The 19,408-nt window shown below is 37.5% G+C and overlaps 1 protein-coding gene across 4 annotated transcripts in view; it reads left to right on the top strand.

The window, feature by feature from the left end:
* Positions 1 to 19,408, top strand: part of MYO6 (myosin VI) — a 79,869-nt gene that overhangs the window by 14,735 nt on the left and 45,726 nt on the right. For all 4 annotated transcript variants that reach the window (XM_069851343.1, XM_069851342.1, XM_069851341.1 and 1 more), the window contains exons 6-11: positions 1,550 to 1,605; positions 3,746 to 3,843; positions 5,593 to 5,757; positions 9,719 to 9,799; positions 12,749 to 12,929; positions 15,510 to 15,654. In XM_069851343.1, the coding sequence (XP_069707444.1) occupies positions 1,550 to 1,605; positions 3,746 to 3,843; positions 5,593 to 5,757; positions 9,719 to 9,799; positions 12,749 to 12,929; positions 15,510 to 15,654 (726 nt within the window). The remainder of the gene's footprint in view (positions 1 to 1,549; positions 1,606 to 3,745; positions 3,844 to 5,592; positions 5,758 to 9,718; positions 9,800 to 12,748; positions 12,930 to 15,509; positions 15,655 to 19,408) is intronic.

Here is a 19,408-nt window from a genome sequence, read left to right as displayed (position 1 = left end):
TGCCCAATGACCCTTTCTGTAAAGAATTTTTTCCTAATGTCCAGCCTAAACCTCCCCTGGCGGAGCTTGAGGCCATTCCCTCTTGTCCTGTCCCCTGTCACTTGGGAGAAGAGGCCAGCACCCTCCTCTCTACAACGTCCTTTCAGGTAGTTGTAGAGAGCAATGAGGTCTCCCCTCAGCCTCCTCTTCTCCAGGCTAAACACCCCCAGCTCTCTCAGCCGCTCCTCATAAGGCCTGTTCTCCAGCCCTTTCACCAGCTTTGTTGCTCTTCTCTGGACTCGCTCCAGAGCCTCAACATCCTTCTTATGGTGAGGGGCCCAGAACTGAACACAGGATTCGAGGAGCGGTCTCACCAGTGCCGAGTACAGAGGGAGAATAACCTCCCTGGACCTGCTGGTCACACCGTTTCTGATACAAGCCAAGATGCCATTGGCCTTCTTGGCCACCTGGGCACACTGCTGGCTCATATTCAGTCGGTTGTCAACCAACACCCCCAGGTCCCTCTCCTCCAGGCAGCTTTCTAGACAGACTTCTCCTAGTCTGTAGCACTGCATACCCCATGAACAATTGTCACTGCTGTCTGTGTCCTTCATGCTGCTCTTCCCTGCCTCTGTGCAGACTTTAACAGGTAGCTGCAAGGATTGCTGGAAGGTGCAGGCAATGATTTTTGCAAGGGGCATCCTTACTTTGGTCCTGCTAAGAGTAAAAAAAGCTGGCAGGCACTAGGAGAATATCTCCTGAGGAATGCTCTCAAAGGAGGTTATTCTTCCGCTTCTTGACAAAGAAAGTCCTGCAGCAGACAAACATCAATGCCATTGCACTACCGGCTCCTATAAAGCCCATGTACAAAACATCATTGGTTTCTAAAAACAGGAAGGCTTTTCCCTTGTGTGATCAGAAAACAAGAGGTACTAATACAGCTCTGTTAGTGCTCCAGAATTTTTTTTTTAGAAGGCCCCATTTTCAAGAACTGTTTTAAACTCATCTCAGCATGCCCTGCAATCACATCCTGGATTTATTTTAAAAATCTTTTTTTAAAAAAATCTTTCTTTTAGAAATCTTTCTTTCATTTGCTAAATTGAAGCTTGCCTTAATTATGCACCTGCAACTTCCTGTCTCACCATGTCTGTGTGGGAATTTTATTAACCCTAATAGTTGTGAACGCAGAAATTGTATACAGGGAAACACTCTTTCATTTAGGAAATAAGTATGAAACCTTATACGTTTACTAGAGAATTTTAATAAATAAAGATAGCATGGTAATAGCTTCATTATATTTGTATGAAAGTGTAATTCCCATATGCACGTCTAAAAGAAATTTCTGACATGTCTTGAAAAAGCAGTCTGAAGTCTGCAAGAATATATATATTTCACCAAAAAAAAAGAAAATCTACCTGAACTTATTTTAAAAGGTATAGGTATTTGGAACTTACAATCAATGCACTTTCCCTTTAGTAAATGGTTAGTAAGTACGATGCGCAGCTGTGCTAAACCCCGTTGAGGTAACCTGACACATGAAAGATAATGATATTTTTATCTTGCTTTGCAGGTATTTGACAGAATCCTATGGCAGCGGCCAAGACATTGATGATAGAATTGTAGAAGGTATTGAATTTTCTTTCATTGAATTAAAGTTTCCGATGTTTGGTTTTTTTCAAATCTGAAATTTCAATCCACAGCAACTAAATAAAAGCAAGATGGAAATACTAGCAGACTTCCTAGGGAACGCTTTACTGGTAGTTTACCTTGATCCTAAATTCTGGAAACATTTTTTTAATTTGTGGTTCACTTTATTTAGTGTAATGTCATGTGGTCCTTGATCTAGAAAACATCTATGTGTATCTGAGCTGAACTTCACACATGAATGTACCCAAGATTGGATTTTATGCTGTGGAAATCTGCAAGGACAAGATTATGTTCTTGTTACTGTCTGTTAGTACGGGAAAAAGTAATACCTCCTCCTCACGATAAAATTATCAAAGTCAGATAAAACACGGAATTTCTTTTACGTTATGATTCTGAGTCCTTTTTCTGTGAAGTCTTCTTTTTTGTCTGAAAGCATCTCATTCAGATTAGCACTTTCATTGTGTCTGTCTTTATAACGGACTCCCAAACAAGGTCAGAAGAGACTGTGTTGACCATGCAGTTGAGCCACTTTAATGTTGCATGCACTTCCTAATTGAACAGAAAATGATAACTTTTTGAGAAAACATAAGTATCTCAAAACCAAACAACCCTCAGCTAAAAATGCCTTATATGTCAGTTTTAGTTTTATGTAGTGTATAATACAGTTATTTTGAAATTTAATTATTTTCTGTCTTTATCTTAGATCAAAAATTTTATTTTTTCTTTTGCTTTAAGTCTTTCTGTTTTAAATTCGAGCCACTGGATTATTCAAGAGAAGTACTGCAGGCTTTAATCTATTTTTCCTGTAGGTTTTCTTAGAAAAACTCCTTAGTGAAATCCGCTACATGCTAAAGGAACTCGGAAAGTGGCCCAGAGCTGGATAATGCCTGATGCAGTATGCCATAAAATTAATTCGTAGTTGTAGGTATTCTTAGAAAAGTTTGGGTTTTTCAATCGGAAGCAGCATCTGATGATGCTTGCTACTTTGAAGATGCAATTTTCATGACCATGCTTACTGCATATGCAGGGAACCTTTAACTTATCTGAAAGTTTTTGTTCATAATCTATTTTTCAAACTGTTAATATTACATAAGATACCTGAATAGTTATCAAAGATCTTTCATAAGTTTTAAGTATTAAAAAAATTCAAACTTATCCAAACCAAAAAAGTAATGCTTATGTTATCCTAACAAATGATGCATTACCATCCCCAATTTATCCAACCACTGTAATAATTCTTTCATTCTTTAATTTTTGTATGAGGAGATTTGTAGGTATTTGTAATTGGAGTTTTAAATCTGTTTCTGCTTACTTAGTTTCCAATACATATTTTTTATCTAAAAGCCTTAAAAAATCTTGCAGATATTTTCAGTGGTTTCTTGTTAGCGCGATTCAGTAATTTGGTTTTCTTTGATCTTTGTAGTTAGTAAAATGCAGCCTTTCAGAGGCCTTGTGTTTTTTGTAGTTTCTAAGCATTTTCAAATTGCTTAAACTCTGCATGATCTTTATATATTGCTGTCTCTCTTTCTGTATGGGCTTTAAGGCGCTTTAAAATTGCAGCCAGTGAAAAATAAAATCACTCAGTCACTTAATTGACTGACTTTTAAAGGGCATTTTAAAGTTGTTTTAGAAATCAACACACTCTTCTAATATATTTTTTTAATTCTCTAATCAATCTAACATGTTGCATGCATGACATTTAAGTGGCATTTTTGTCTGTGGAATAAGTGGGTAGTTTAGACTTTATAAATAACAGCTCATTGGGAGGTGTCAAATTGTGTGTTGCCTCGTATAGTTTATGTGTCAATTTTTTACCTATTTGCTTTAGGAGAACATCACTGAATAATTTTCAGTGGTTGTCTCTGAGTTTCTTTCAGCGTTGATTCAAATATTTTGCAATGTTACGTGATACTGAAGTGCTTTGTTGTAAGTTCCACCACAATATAACCAGTAGAATTTAGAAAATTCACTGTTCCTAATAGGTAATATTTTTCCTTTAATTTTCAAACCCATTGTCAGTAAGTTCACTGAATGCTTAATATGTATTTGTTCTTTCTTTCTTTTTTAGTAGTTAATTGACCAAATTTTAACACTTTCAAAATTCTAATTTTTTAAACAGCAAATCCTCTATTAGAAGCCTTTGGAAATGCAAAGACAGTTCGAAACAACAACAGCAGTCGCTTTGGGAAATTTGTAGAAATTCATTTCAATGAAAAGGTATTGGAATTTTGATACAGAAAACCAGTGATGATATTTTGCCATAAAATGGAAATGCTTTACTGGAAGTAGGCTGAATAGACTTATTAATCTTGCAGTAAGTAGCTACTGTCCTCCTTTACAAATATGGTTTGTTTGCTATCACCTTGAAAGGAAAACCAAAGCCACACAGTACTGTGTCACTACTGGAAAACGGTGGGTCAAGTCAGTAGGAAAATTGCTTCCATCCACAAAAGAATAAAAATGTTTCCCTTCGTTGCAAAAAGACATATCTAAAGAATAACTTACTTGCTGTTTATACATCCCTTTAATGCACAAATAAGCGTGAGTTTCATGTTAGATATAAATAGATAAAAACATATTTTAATGCTTTAATACTTTAAATGAATTATTGATGGTTTTATGTGTTTGTAAAAAAATTTGTCTTAGGTATGTGACAGAAGTCATGGAATTGTTGTTTGTCAGAAGTGTTAGTCATACTGTAGTTCATGAAAAATGTTTTTTGTTAGGGTGTAGTTTTGCTTGGATAGCAAGTATATACATATATTCTGCAATTAAGGATGACTGTATGGCTGTCTAGCACATCCAAATTGAAGACTTTTGTTGACAATCCCTGTAGAAATTGTGTACATTCCTCCTCTTTTTTTCTGGTTGAGGACATAAAGAAAGAAATTGTTGCAGTTCTTTCCCACAAATCTGAAGCTCATGATCTGGTCTTGAGCTTGTGGTCTTTTCCTTTTCGTCACTTGATTTCGCAACTAAACGTCAGATCTTTAGTTAAGAGATTAGATAGTAGATATCTAAATTCCTTTAAGGGCAGAGGGACTTTTATCTCTTCGTCCAGTTCATGTTAATAAACTTATGGAAGGGACCCAAATTTCTGCTTGGAAAGATGCATTCTTGACCTGTCAACTTATTTGTCAATACTTACATGAAGCAAATAGCACTCAGTGTTTACCAGCCTGTTTAATTGAGCCCCTTTTTTTCAAGACTTCGCAAGGTTTCACTTTGTGGTTGCCTCATTAGGTCTAGTTTCTGAAAGGAATGTAAGTCCAGACTGGGTCCTCATGAATGACTGCATAACCATAGTCAAATTTGTCAGTCAGTAAGACCCTTTTAGTTGCTGTAATGTCCATAAGTTCAGGAATTTCCTTACTATTAAGATTTGTCTAGACACAGTGGATTTTATCGTAGGCCTGGTAGCAAATGGCTTTTGCAATCTGTGTCAGACTTTAATCTCAGAAAAGTGCAAGTGTTTGAAATAAAGTGTTTACTCATAATTAGTCTGCCGAAGATGTCCAAATATATATTCTTTTTTTATAACTCTTCCTTCTCATTTGCAAGAGTCTTGGTGAAATGCAACTAGAGAAGGTTGCAATAGTATGGTAATGGCACTTAACTGCCATCCACTGGAAGCGGAAGGGTGGCTGTAGCAATGGTATTTGCAGGAATGACTGGAGTTCTACCTAGGATTTCTGCTTGTTGGGGTGAAGCAGAATCACTTCTCGTGATTGTATATGCAATACATGAGCAGATGGGAGAAGTTATGGTAGAGGCAGTGGTTTATTTTCTTAAAGTGTAATTACTAAGCTTTTCATAAGCTTTATCTGTATTAGGTGTAGATAATTAATATTCTTTGGAGCAGTGTCTGTTGAGTGACCTATGATTACAAATGTAAATTGAAAATTTCTGAATCTGAAAAAATCCAAAAAATATTCAGATAATCAGAAATATATTTCTTCCTTCTAGAACTCGGTTGTTGGTGGATTTGTATCACATTACCTTCTGGAGAAATCTAGGATCTGTGTGCAAGGCAAAGAAGAGAGGAATTATCATATCTTTTACAGGCTTTGTGCTGGTGCTCCAGAAGACATTAGAGAAAAGCTATATCTAAGCTCTCCTGACAACTTTAGGGTGAGTATCAGAGTCAGTGTTTGTAAAGCTTCTTGTATTGCCATACATGCATTTTTCATGTAGATCTTATTAAAATGTGTTTATTATCTTTGACAGACTTTGCTGTTATAAAAATCGGATTTTTTCTTAAGTCTGTTTGATTCTGAAATGAAGCTACCTGCCATTTTTGCCTTATTGGAAGATTTCCTGTAGTTTTTTTTTTCTGTGTCTTAAAATTGAGGAATCTTCGCTTTTTCCAAAAATCTACTGTTGCATATCCAACTGCTAGTAATGTTGTTATGGGCTTTTGTAGAACCATAAAGTGTGAATTTCTTGATTATGATCTCACTGTTCTGTGGATAACCCATCTTTTAAGTCCTGAAAACTGCATTTATTTCTCTCTATTCCAACTATGTATTTAGGAAGATATAGGAGTTGTCCCATGATTCTCTCTTAAATTATTCTTTCCTCACATTTCCTGTCAAGGATCAGACTACGGCGACAAGGTGATTGTGTTTCTTTGTTCCAGTCCACGTGATTTCACGTCACTTGCTTTTCTACTCTGTTACACCTTGTTCCTATCATACTATACTGTACGCTCTAGACTGTCATTTGTACTGCCCCAGTTTTGAGCCTCTCCCATTCCTCTCATCATATTCCTTTGTCATTCTCGATCACTCCAGATAACATGATAAGACTCAACAGTCCCTTTCAGCTGAAAGCTTACCCTTTTATCTCCAATTGACCCAAAGCCCATGCTCAGCTCTTCCTGCCAAGATTAATTCTATTCATTAAGCATGATCCTTCTTCTTAGGTTATTCTTCACCTACTTTATTCTTCCCTGAGGACTACTTATTATTTTTGAGTTTTGGCTATCTTTCCACAGCCTGTTACTGGTTCAGTCATTTAAGTAATGGAGAAGCCAGTAAAATGCAAATAAAATCAATGCAGAATGTAATACTCCTAACTATACCTCAATGAAAGTGAATTTAAAATAAAAAGGAGGGAATTAAGACTTGACTCATTCATTAAAAATGTTAGGTTAATGTTCAGTGGCAGAAAAAAAGCAGAGTAGAATTTTAGGAGTTGTTAGAAAAGGAAGGGAGAATGAAATAGTGAGTTATGCTGTAATGTACATCCATAGCTGTAAATGGCATACACACTTTTGTCATCCCAGCTCATAAAGGAATAGTGAAATCCTTGGGTAAAGCAGAGGTCGTGGTTGAAGACAAGCTCTTGGATAATGTGAGCCTTTTAATTCAATCCAGTGTGCCTGTTCTTACAACTTCTAATTTGTTTACTGCCTTCCTTTTCTCCCCATGCTTTATTTTTATGGTTTCTGCCCTTCTCTGAGATTATGTGGTTTCTCCTGATTAGCCCTGATCCTGTGTTATGTTTCTAGTGGCAATCCCACAGACTGGCTTTCTCTGCTACCATTAACTTCTTGCATTCTTTTCCTCCTGTTTTTTCTTTACTACTTCAGTTTAACTTTTTCCATCAGGTTTCCTTTTTTCTCTTCCCCCTCTCTATGTCCTGTTTTCACTGAATTGTTTTCAGAAATGATCACCAAGTAGCATGATGTTTCCTTTTGCTTTCTTTCCCTTATTGTCAGTCAAAAGGTTCTCTCTGGTTTGTGTCTGTTTATCTGAGTGACTCCAACCCCATTTCTCTTATTTCTAAATTCTCTTTTGATTTCTTAGTGTGTTGTATCTCGATTACTGCCGTATTTTTTTTCTTGAGAGAGTAATTTTGAGCTTTTATCCAACCAGTGCAGCTTTACTGATATGGCTCTTTCTTTTGTTTTCCTGATTGTCCATACTCTGTTCTGTACAAGGAAAGCTTTTCTTTCGAAACACTCGACAAACACTATACTTAAAAAAACCCCAAACTTTCTTCTCTATTGTGCGATTACTACATGCAGTGTTCTCTTGTAAGTTTTAAAGCTAAAATCTTGAACAGATTTTCAATTATGTATTTTTATTGTGCAGCCAGTTTTCCATTAAAACTTATTTCTTGTACTTAATAGATTTTTAATTCTGGAACTGAGTGTGCTGTGTGCCCACTCTAGGGAATAGTTTTTTAATCAAAATCTCTGCTTATAGGAGCACACAAGGTTGTAGATGTCAAGGTCAGAATTATAACCTCCTTTAAAATCAGGCTGGTGCAATACAGTACTGAACAGCCTGAGTGCCTTTGCAGAAGGCACTCGCTTGCCTGTTTCAATTATAAAGAATTTACAGTCACGCCAACCTTATCACACTGTGATATAATTTTTTTGACTCCTACGAAGTTTGCAGCAGGTACTTACATTTCCATCAAGAATATTTATTGCTTTACCATAAGTTTGTATTTGAATTCTGAATTCTTTGCTGCATGTGAAAGATCTACTCTACATGTAAAATTAAAAAAAATTATTAACACTTCTGAAATATTTTTAAAAAAAAATATTTCCCCTTTTGAAGAAGATTATCTTTAATTAAAATATCCCCTTATGATCATTTGCATCTTTATGTGCATGTAAATTAATACAAAAATACTTAAAATTTGTTAGTCATATCACACTAAATTTTCATGGAGTATCCCTTTACAGGAGTTTTCTAGGAAAAAAAAAACACATAAAAGGTTAATTTTCTTCCTAAATCTGTATTACTTTTGTCGAGATTATTTTTTCTGTTACTCGTTCTCATTTGCTGCTTCAGATTTTATCATAAAGTGGCTCTGAATAATCATGCTTGTGTCGCTTTTTTTAACCATACTTTTTGTTTTTGATTGAATACCATTCTGGTTTCTGCACTCTCTTCTTGGAAAGTATGACCTTTTTCACTTCCCATCCCCAGTTTCTTGGGTAGTGTTGCTAATACTCTAATTCAGGGATATCTTGTTGTGTTTAAAATATACTTTATATTCTGATTGGCTGCTAAGGAAAACTTTTCGTTATTTTGTTAAACACCAAGTTAACTTGATACAGTATTTCTTGCTCTTTTGTTTTAATAATACATTTGTCACCTTGTTTTCTTCTGCTGTTAGAAATGCTTTGAAGAATATTTTATATTTTTAGAATTTTGTAAATAAATTTTAGTCAAAGTGTAGGATTATCTGTGTTCACCTAGTTGAAAACATCATCTTTGTTCATGGGCTAGCGCAAAGAATCAGTTCACTTCCTTTAGACAAAGGGCTCTGTCCAAGCTTTTGGACAGAGTTCTTACTTCCAGCTGAATTAATTGGAAAGAAAAAGCTTGGGATCCCATTTTGCTGGAAGTGTCAGTCATGGTCTGAATGCCTGGGCTGTTCCGTTTACTGTACAACATGAGATGGGTATCAGAAGTGAGATTCTGAATTAGATTTCTGCTTGTACCACATTATAAACTTTTAATACTCTTTAAGCTTTTTACTACACCATGTCTCTTAGAACCTATACAAGGATTTTACTGTTGAGGGAAAAATGATGATGAACCTGCGTTGGACTTAGTACCACAAATTCTTCGATCCTACTCCTCTCACCCCCAGATATACAATATAAGGCCTATATGTTACTAAAAAACAAAGGATTATTGTCTTTTATTTCTGGTGTTCCATACAGCTTGCTGGAGTACAATTTAGTATTACACATAGGCCAGAAAATGTTATTTTCTTGGTTCCTAATTTTGATTGTCTCTTCTGTTAATCCCAGACTCTGTTAACAGGTTTAATAGAGTCAAGTGTTAAGAAAAGATCATGGGACTTAACAAAATTAATATCCCACTCTGTCAAAAAGTATTTTAGTTGTCAAAATTGAATAGCTTTCAGTAGAAGTTTGTTGCTGTTACACTTATTTAGTTTTGTATGTAAATACATACAGTTTCAAGGAATGAATTCTGAATACCTGGTGTGTTGTGGGTATAACATGATTAAAACAAGCTATGTAGGGCAAGCCTTAAATAAAAGCATATATTTTCCTTAGTTCTGTCTTTAAGTATGCATTTCCACATTTTTATCGTTACAGTATTTAAATCGAGGCTGTACCAGATACTTTGCCAACAAAGAAACAGACAAGCAGATCTTGCAAAATCGCAAGAGTCCTGAGGTATGTTTGTGTTTTCAGTCAGTTTATATTATTAAATAATTCTGATTACATTGAAAATGATAATTACAGTTTTACAGTGTGGAATGAAATGTTCATTTTACACATCTTTATAGGTCTAAATGGGGAATGTCAAAGCTGGTATATTCAGAACTCTGATTTTGGAGTTCAGTCCTAGAAATACGTTTTAACATGCATCTGAACGCAGTTCCATTTGGTATTTTAAAATAGTTTCAATTTCATTCTTATAATAATATAGCACTTAATGATGCAGCTTGTCTTTTGTGGAAAACAAGAATCTATCCAGGACGTTTTGTAATTTTCTCTTTAAATCTTATTACTACTAGAAAAAGGTCAGAATCAGTAGTTTTTTCCAGAGCTGCTTTTACTGTCTGGATTTTTGAAGTGGTGCTACCAAATATTTTATGAAGCACTAGTGCAGCTTCACTTCCAGCACGAGTATATTCCCCTCCCCATTACACTATATTCTTTGTTGTTTTTTGTAGTTCCCTTGTTATGAATCATTACTTGTGGCAGAGCATAGTGTTTCCTGGAAGAAAGTATGAAACTTCAAAACATTTCTCTTCCTCTCGCTCCAACTCCATTTACATTTTTTTAAAATGGAAATTACCAGAATTTATAGCATTTAAACCCTTCAGCTTGTCTGCATGAGGGCACTGAAGAATTTAATCCAAATTAATAGTATACATGAATTGGAAGTAATTTAAACACTTTATTAAACTTCTGCTCTCCTCTCTAATACAATTTTCATCTGTTCATGCCTCACATGAATTTTTCATTTGTATAGCTGTAAGAAGTTTCAATTCTTATTCAAATTCATACTTGGGATTCAGTAGCAGGGCAAGCTGCGTATGCATGAGGGATAACACAAAGAACTTCTCTCCCCTAGTGACCATGCCATATCTTTTACCTTTGAGAACGTGGGCTTGAGCTTGTACATAGCTCATGCCCAGCTGTGAAAGACAATATAGGTACTTGCTTTGCTCAGGTCAGCATTGTAAAGTCTGCTCCTGGTTTTCTACTGTATATATATTACAGCCCTGAGCACATAATACCAATTTCTTTAGCTTGAATATAGGGTGTTTTCTCTATTCAGGAATAGTAGAGAGCGACATACAGAAGAATTGATTTGAAATTACTGCAAGGCAGAAAGCTAGTAAATACTTAATTCTTGTTAGGCATATAGGCTAAGGGATGGTTAGGAGATTTTTGCATTAGTTTGCCTAATTTGCCTTAAATTAAGACTTGCAGTGAAGTTGGTAATTTATTTGTACTGCTGGAAGATGGACCTATGCAAGCCTCTTACTGATGTGGTGTACAGGGGGGTGCTCTGTCATAAAATGTGTCCTCTGAAGGACTTGATTTGAAATAATTGTTTGTCTAAGCTAAGACATACTGCAAGAATAATTCTGAAAATATGTATTAGACATTAAATAGTGGAACATATGATGCCATAATACTTGTATGTTACCACCATGTATGTTTGAAGGCACCATAAATGATCCCTTTTCAATGATATTAAAACCTAGTCTGGCTACTTTAACAGGATATGTATTGCGTTGTTAATTTTTTTTTTTAAATCATGAATTTGCACTGTCATTTTGTGAAAAAATATTGTTTGTTTTAATGAAAGTAGTCAATTAATACTTAAATTATTTTTGTGTTTTCCTTATCAGGAAGATGAGGTGATCATTTTACATAATTTAGATGGAGTTTAATTTTATTGATGTGTCTAAATGTTGTGTGAAGTGAATTTTTCAGATGCATGTGGTGCTTTGTTTTGATAAAAATCGTGTTAACTTATTTAACATTAACAAGGTTTCTATTTAAAGTTAATTATTCTTTTTAGTTGAAAACATTTTAAAGTAATTATAAAACCCTACAGCACTCTGTGCATGTTCAGTTAGTCTCTTGATTGCATGCAGATGTGTTACTGTCTACTATTTAAAACCATTAATTATTAAAATGGCTTTTGATAATGTTTAGATTAGGAAAATCACCAAAATGTTAAATTGGTTTTTAAAAATGTAGCTGGTATTATTTTACTTATAACACACTGGAAACAACTTTACTGTTTCTTAATCACCAGCAAACTTTAATAAGTTTATTTATCTAAATCATAGAATCATAGAATAACCAGGTTGGAAGAGACCCACCGGATCATCGAGTCCAACCATTCCTATCAAACACTAAACCATGCCCCTTAGCACCTCGTCCACCCGTGCCTTAAACACCTCCAGGGAAGGTGAATCAACCACCTCCTTGGGCAGCCTGTTCCAGTTCCCAATGACCCTTTCTGTGAAGAATTTTTTCCTAACGTCCAGCCTAAATCTCCCCTGGCGGAGCTTCAGGCCATTCCCCCTTGTCCCCTGTCACTTGGGAGAAGAGGCCAGCACCCTCCTCTCCACAACCTCCTTTCAGGTAGTTGTAGAGAGCAATGAGGTCTCCCCTCAGCCTCCTCTTCTCCAGGCTAAACAAATAAGTCAGTTAGGGATAGAGATAAGTCTTCCAATTCTGATTTTTCCTGTACTCTTTTCCCATGGCCTGACATCCTATTCAGCTGCTAGGGGACAGAAGCACTCTTTCTTACAAGTGCTTTGGTAACTTCCTTAAACAAAGTTTCCCTTTCCACTGCTCACTCTCCTGTATTCCCCTGTCCTTAGCTGTCACACTCTCCAACTTGTGCTTTCTGAAGATAGATTGAAGTTTGCTTTGAAGCTGAAGTTTGAAGATCGTGCTTCGAAGTATCAACAAATTATTACAAATTAGGGTTCTTGCAGAGCCTGTACTGTGTGTAAAGCTCTTATCTCTTTCTGCTTAGTCTGGCATGCTTTTTTATGTTTTTTGTTGTGGTTTATTCTTGACTGGAAGTAATTGCTTACATTTACTTCAAAATCACTTACTGACTTCTTGGTTTATCGTGCTTTATAGTATCTCAAAGCAGGTTCTTTGAAGGATCCACTCTTAGATGATCACGGAGACTTTAACAGAATGTGCACAGCGATGAAAAAGATTGGACTGGATGATGCAGAAAAACTCGATCTTTTTAGAGTAGTGGCTGGTGTCCTTCATCTTGGAAATATTGATTTTGAGGAAGCTGGGAGCACTTCAGGTTAGATGAAACATAAATTGTTCTTGGTGAAAATACTGAAAGTGTCTCTTGATTATAGATGATTCTTTTCCATGTGAATTGCTTTTGGAAGCTGCCTTGTGTTCAAGGATAATTCAGTCTTAATTCACACCATTTTGAAGTCAAGTTTACCTGTTTGTTTAAAGTCATACTCCTTCACATGCTCTGGAAGCAAATAGGTTCTCACTGAAATTGTCCAAGAAGTTGTTGTTTAGTGCAAAGTCTGATGTAAAGAACAGTGACATTTTTGCATTTTAAAAATTTTTAAATTGTCACACTTTTTGCTAATGTCCTGAAAACATCTTGAGATTAGGAGCTCCATTTGTAAGGGAGAGGCATTACGTCCTTTAACTTCCAAAAATATGATCATGTTAGTATTCTGAGAGGTGAGGAAAAAAGTTACAGCAAAAAAACGACAATCTCTTAGGTAAATGTAAACTTCCTAATCTTAAGATGTCACTCACAGAGTTGGTACACGTGTACCTGGGACTTAGTAGCAGAATGTGCAGGAAGGCTGGGAAAGGGGAATGAGTATTTTGGAATGGTCATTGTTTCCTTACTACTGCCATCAGCCTCTTTAAGTTGAGAACTGGTGTCCATTGATTCCTGAAGGACTGAAGAATTTCCTGGTCGGAAAGTACTACAAATCTATCTATAATAGAAAGGATATAGTGTGTATCTTGGGCTGCAAGATACACAACAATAGAGTGAAACTGGTTCCTCTTAGTCCTGCTTCAAGTATGTATAGCTGTTACCAAACTTGGTAAAGTTGTTAGGAAAACCATACCAAAGAACGTTATAAAAGATGTTTTGAATGATGGGTGGAAGATGTCCCTGCGCATGACAGGGGGGTTGGAACTAGATGATCTTTAAGGTCCCTTCCAACCCAACCCATTCTATGATAAATGAGTACTAGCCCTATAGGTTCACTAGCTTTCGACCCCAAGCACAGAATCGCCACAGAACTTAACAAACATTTTGTTCAGAAGAGATGGTGAGAGGTCTCCAGTCTGATGTGTCCAGGTCAAAGCAGGGCCAACACTACTCTGGGCAGCTCAGGGTTGTGACAAAGAAGGGTTTTTTGTTATCTTTTTTTTTTCTTTTTTTTCTCCCCTTAGGTCAAGTCAGAATCTCCCCAGCATCAATTCATGATCTTGCCATCTTTTTGAAGATGACTGAAATTAACATGATTAATGTGAATGAATCTGGGAAGACATAAGGGTAGAGAAGGGTAGTGGCTTAACGGGGCTTGGTGCTAAGAAGCAGGGAACTTCCCCATCTGGTCTTTCTGTGAGTTCAGACTTTGGGGACGATAAGGTGAGATAGAGTGAAAAAGGTGCAAATGTGAATGGAGAGGCAGTTATAGGAGGCAAAGGAACAAGGAGAGGGGGAACCACAGACAGGGAGGAACCTCAGGATTTACAGAAGGGAAGGAGGACACCAGGAAACTTATTTTCTCTGAATGTTGACATTCAGATGCATTTTGTATTGAGACCCTGTGTACACCAGGGTGTGCATTTGAACTGCTCCGGGCAGCATGTCTCTTACCATAGACCCTCTAAATTCTGTTGCTGCTTCAGAAACTTGGGAAATGCCAAACAAAAGCTGTTTACCACAGGCCAGATAGTGTTTCAGAGCTTCCAAAATCAATTCACAAAAGCCTTTATGTTGTAAAAACTCCTGCTTGTAAGTGAAAGAACTATCTCAAAATGCGAAGTGCTAATATGCACAGCAGGGCAGTCTGGAGGATTACAGGAATATCTCCAAAGTTTAAACTCTGAAGTTTTAAGTTGCTACAGCTAGTTTCTGGGTATTAGCACTTCTGCACTTTGGGATAGTTCTTTCAATTACAAGCAGGTTAGCTTTGGAACACAGAATCATACAACAGTTTGGATTGGAAGGGACCTTAAAGATCATCTAGTTCTAACCCCCTGCCATGGGCAAGGATGCCTCCTGCCGCACTAGGCTGCTCAAGGCCCCATCCAACCTGGCCTCCACAGGGACATCCACAGCTTCCCCTGGGCAACCTGTGCCAGTGCCTCGCCACCCTCATGGTGAAGAAATTCTTCCTTATGTCTAGTCTAAATCTTCCCCTCTCCAGTTTATACCCATTGCCCCCAGTCCTATGACTACAAGCCTTTGTGAACAGTCCTTCCCCAGCTTTCTTCCAGCTTTCTTTTAATTTCTTTGTATCCTTATTATGTTGGGAATTCCAGAACTGGACAGCCTGTGTTTACAACAGTGTTCCAGATACTTAGAATTTCATGTGTAGTGGTGGGTTGCTTTTATATTTTTTTTTGAGAAGTGTCCCTTCACATTCAATATATAAAGTAATTTCCAGAGGCAAACTTTCATTCCTTCAGATGTGATGTTTTTTCTAGTCATCACAGCAAGATCACGGCCAGCTTGATATTGTTTTTTCTTAGAATTTTATCTAGCAACCCGGCAGCTTTTGCGTGGCCATCGGAAATCTTTAAAGCAGGGGTTGTGGGTGTGGGCAGAGGCTACCTGGTGAGCTTTGGGGCAGGGTGCGGTGTGTAACGCGTGTGTGGTTGCTCGCAGGGGGCTGCACGCTGAAGCCGCGGAGCCAGCCGGCACTGGAATGCTGTGCAGCACTGCTGGGGCTGGACCAGGAGGATCTGCGGGGCAGCCTCACCACACGAGTGATGCTCACCACGGCAGGGGGCACCAAAGGAACGGTCATCAAGTGAGTCCGCTGTGCCCTCCGCCGCGGTTGGGTGGCGTGGGTTGATACAAGCAGTACTTACTATTGCAAAAAGTGTATGTTTTTTGATTTTAGCTAAAGTAAAGCTTCGTCTCAGTATTTGTGTTCTTTGAAAGTTAGAGAGAATGTCCCTCTGATGGTGTATTTTCTTTAAAATAGTGTTTTTTTCAGACATTATTCATTCTTTGAAGATGATAACATCTTGTGTGAAGGATGATGTGTGCTGAACAGATGTCTCTTCTTCTGTAATCACCTCTGTTTGCAATCTTTCTCTGTCTCAAATGCAAGGTCAGACAGAGCTGGAGCCAGCCTCAGATTAGCAAGAGTTTTGAATGTTGCAAAGTTTCATAATCACTTCAAAATTAGACCTTGGAAAGTAATAGAATATGCATAAGATTTCTGGGAAATGTTTATACATATGCATGTAAGTGGGAAACATTCTTTAACCAGCTCTTGTCTTGCTGCACACGATTGATAGTGATCACTCCCTTGCGTTGCTCAGGCCTGATAAAGGATGCCTGCCTTCTGAAACTCCAAAATGAGTCTTAAAGAATTCTACCTTTCCAGCGTTTTAGGTATCAGGGTGGTGAGAGGGGAGGGATGAACTGCCCGGGGCTGCACTGCCTGGAGCTGTCTCCGGTGTGTGCACAGAGGAGCCTGCAATGTGTGCTGGGAGCTGCTGAGTCCTCCCAGCTTGGTCATGCAGGCTGTGGTCTGTAAGCCCTTGACAAACCTTGGCCCAGGGTACTTGGGATCTCTTTCCTAACACTGGTTTTATCTGTTTCTTTATCCACTGGGAAAGGGAAACGTGTTCTCAGAGCATTTGTGAGTATGAACTGAGTTGCATTTAGCTTAATGGCTTTAAATTAGAAGGGGAAAGATTTAGGTTAGATATTAAGAAGAAATTCTTCGCTAGGAAGGTGGTGAGGCATGGGCAAAGGTTGCCCAGGGAAGCTTTGGATGCCTCCTCCCTGGAAAGTTTCAAGGCTAGGTTGGATGGGCCTTGAGCAGCCTGGTGCGGTGGGAGGTGTCCCTGCCTATGGCAGGGGGTTGGAACTGCATGGGCTTTATGGTCCCTTCCAGCCCAAACCATTCTATGATTCTATGATACGTGCAGTTATTTAAAATGGCTTATAAAGTACAAAGACAAAACCATGGTGCTGCAGAAGTGTGAGAGCACAGAAGGCTGGCAGACTTGTGTTGTTGGTCCCTTCGAAACAGAAACAATGTGCTGTGCTTTTCCATCATGCAAGTGTCAATTTTGAGAGGACAATTTTTTAACAGAGCATTGATTTTTAATTTTATTTTTTTTAAAACAGTTGATCCAAATGCAGACTTTTAGATCATAGAATCATAGAATGGTTTGGGTTGGAAGGGACCTTAAAGATCACTTGGTTCCAATCCCCCTGCTGTGGGCAGGGACATCCCACTAGATCAGGCTGCTCAAGGCCCCATCCAACCTGGCCTTGAATGACTCCAGGGATGGGGCAGCCACAGCTTCCCTGGGCAACCTGTGCCAGTGCCTCACCACTCTGACAGTTGTTATTGTTAGGTCTTGTTTTTTATATTTTTATTTGGGTGTGTGGCAGTTTTACAATGTCTGTTTAAAATGGCCTGTTTTTTTCAGAAAAAGGAAAGCTTTGTATAGGTCACTATCACTTTTTATAAAGCCTTTCATGTGTCAGTGAGTACACTGTGTGGCCAAAGAAAGTATAGCAGTTGGCCTGTTAAATCCATAACCTACACGGAAAAGTAGATATGCTAATAGATTTAGCAGATACAGTGTATCAAAGAATGTTAATGCTGTGCATAAAATATTTCAGAAGACTTGGATGCATCTCTTCTGTCATGGGGACTGCACAGTGCTCCCATGACTGCTGACTGGGTCTGGATGCTCTAGTTACAGGGTAGTATGTCCATCCTTCTCAGTGTCTGGGTGATCAGTGTCTCTGTTTTTTCCACATCTAATTCTTCTGAAACCAAGCTTCAACTTTGAAAACACCATCACAAACGGTAATCTGGAAATGTAGTGGTACTTGATGTTGCTGGTAAACAAGCATTTAATCTTGACTGTGAAATTAATATTGTTTCATAGGAACATAAAAATATGGTGTAACAGGATGAATTTAAGAGAGAGGGTTTTACTCTAGCTCTTAAGAATGCATCACTGTTTAAGTAAATAGTGGCCTTAAAAAAAAGGAATCATTATCTCTTTCATTTTAGCAGGAGTTGTTATCAAGGTAGCTTGTGAGGCACAGAAGTAGGATCATGATGTCTTTCTGTATGCTCCTGGAGAAGGAATAATTGCAAAGAACATGTTTAAACATGGCACTGCTGATAACATTTTAATACTGTGGAAGTTATGTCTCTTCCGAAACTGAGTTTTTTAAAAATGATTCCACTACAGTTACCTTTTGTTTATAAAAAACCTCTAGCTCCACCATAAATTTTCTCTTGTTGACATTGATCCTTCTAGCGCTAAGTCGCTTGCAGCTGAATCATGTGGTTTAACATTTGGTTTTCTATGTTGTTTGTCTTCTGGAGGTAAAGAAAACATTGCATCAACTTAGGCTAAACAGTTTTGAGCGCATTAAAAAGTAATTCTCAGTGTTTAGATGAATACATCAGTCTCTTAGTTAGGAAACTAATTAACATTCACTTATTGAAAGACTGCATGAGTGCTTCTTATTGACTTACGGAAACAATCAAGTTGTTTTACTGAATCAGAAATACAACTTTGTGCACATTACACCAGAGGTTTGACATATGCAAGCTGTAATTAATTATCGTTATTAATGTAGTTTATATAAGTTCCTTGAATATTTTGTCTTCTGAAATTTATTACTAATATTTATATTTTTGTCTTATAGTATTGAGTTTTTATTTACATTTCATAAACTTATGGACTGAAACAAAGTAACAGTTGATTGACTGAACCTTGGTATGTCACTCTGGCCAGTAAAGGTGGCAGGAGTTAGTTAATGCGTATGAAATGTGAAAATATGAAAAGTTGATCTTTGAGCACTTGAGAGCATTGGCTTCTTTAGTCCTCAAGGAATGTAATGGATTTGACTAATGAAGGTTTCCTGTGGTCAAGAGCTCATTCTGTGCAGGAGGGATAATCTTGATTTCTACCTAATTCTAACCACTATTGATAAATTAGAAGAGAATAATTGTAGTAGAAATACTGTTCTGTGCCTGCCTCCTAATCTGCAGGGTGAAACTGATCTTCTGGCCAAAATTTGAGCATAATAAAACATCAGTGACAGCCTGTGCTGTTTTAATATCACGGATTTTTAGAGTAATGCAGCAGCTCTTCAGAATTAACTCATTATCAGGAGTCTTAAGTTTAGCATGGGTGTGGGCTGTTTTTCCAGTCATATATTGTTACCCAACAGCTGATCTTTGAGGTGCATTTCTAGATAGAGCAAAGAAGCAGACTTCTTGGTGGTCTGCTTACTTCTGTACTTTGAAGAAAAAGATGTTCAGGTGTTGGAACTACGTAGTGACTACTGTAGAAAAAGTCACAATGCAGTGGTAAGTGGTCAGTAATGACTGGAGAAGGTTTACTCTGCTTTCAGATAAAAGCTCAACAGGTAGATATTTTCGCAATATGTTAAAAAATGCATTTCTGGAGAGTGGTTATAAATTCCTCCTCTCCCCCCAGTTATTAGAGATTGAGGACTCTTAGTCACTGTTGTCCTCTTGCTGCCTTATCAGCTGATATGGAAATTTA

Source organism: Phaenicophaeus curvirostris, chromosome 2 (genome assembly GCF_032191515.1).
Source record: "Phaenicophaeus curvirostris isolate KB17595 chromosome 2, BPBGC_Pcur_1.0, whole genome shotgun sequence".
Classification (NCBI taxonomy): domain Eukaryota; kingdom Metazoa; phylum Chordata; class Aves; order Cuculiformes; family Cuculidae; genus Phaenicophaeus; species Phaenicophaeus curvirostris.
The sequence above is the reverse complement of the archived record's forward strand: the minus strand, read 5'-3'. Positions and strand labels throughout refer to the sequence as shown.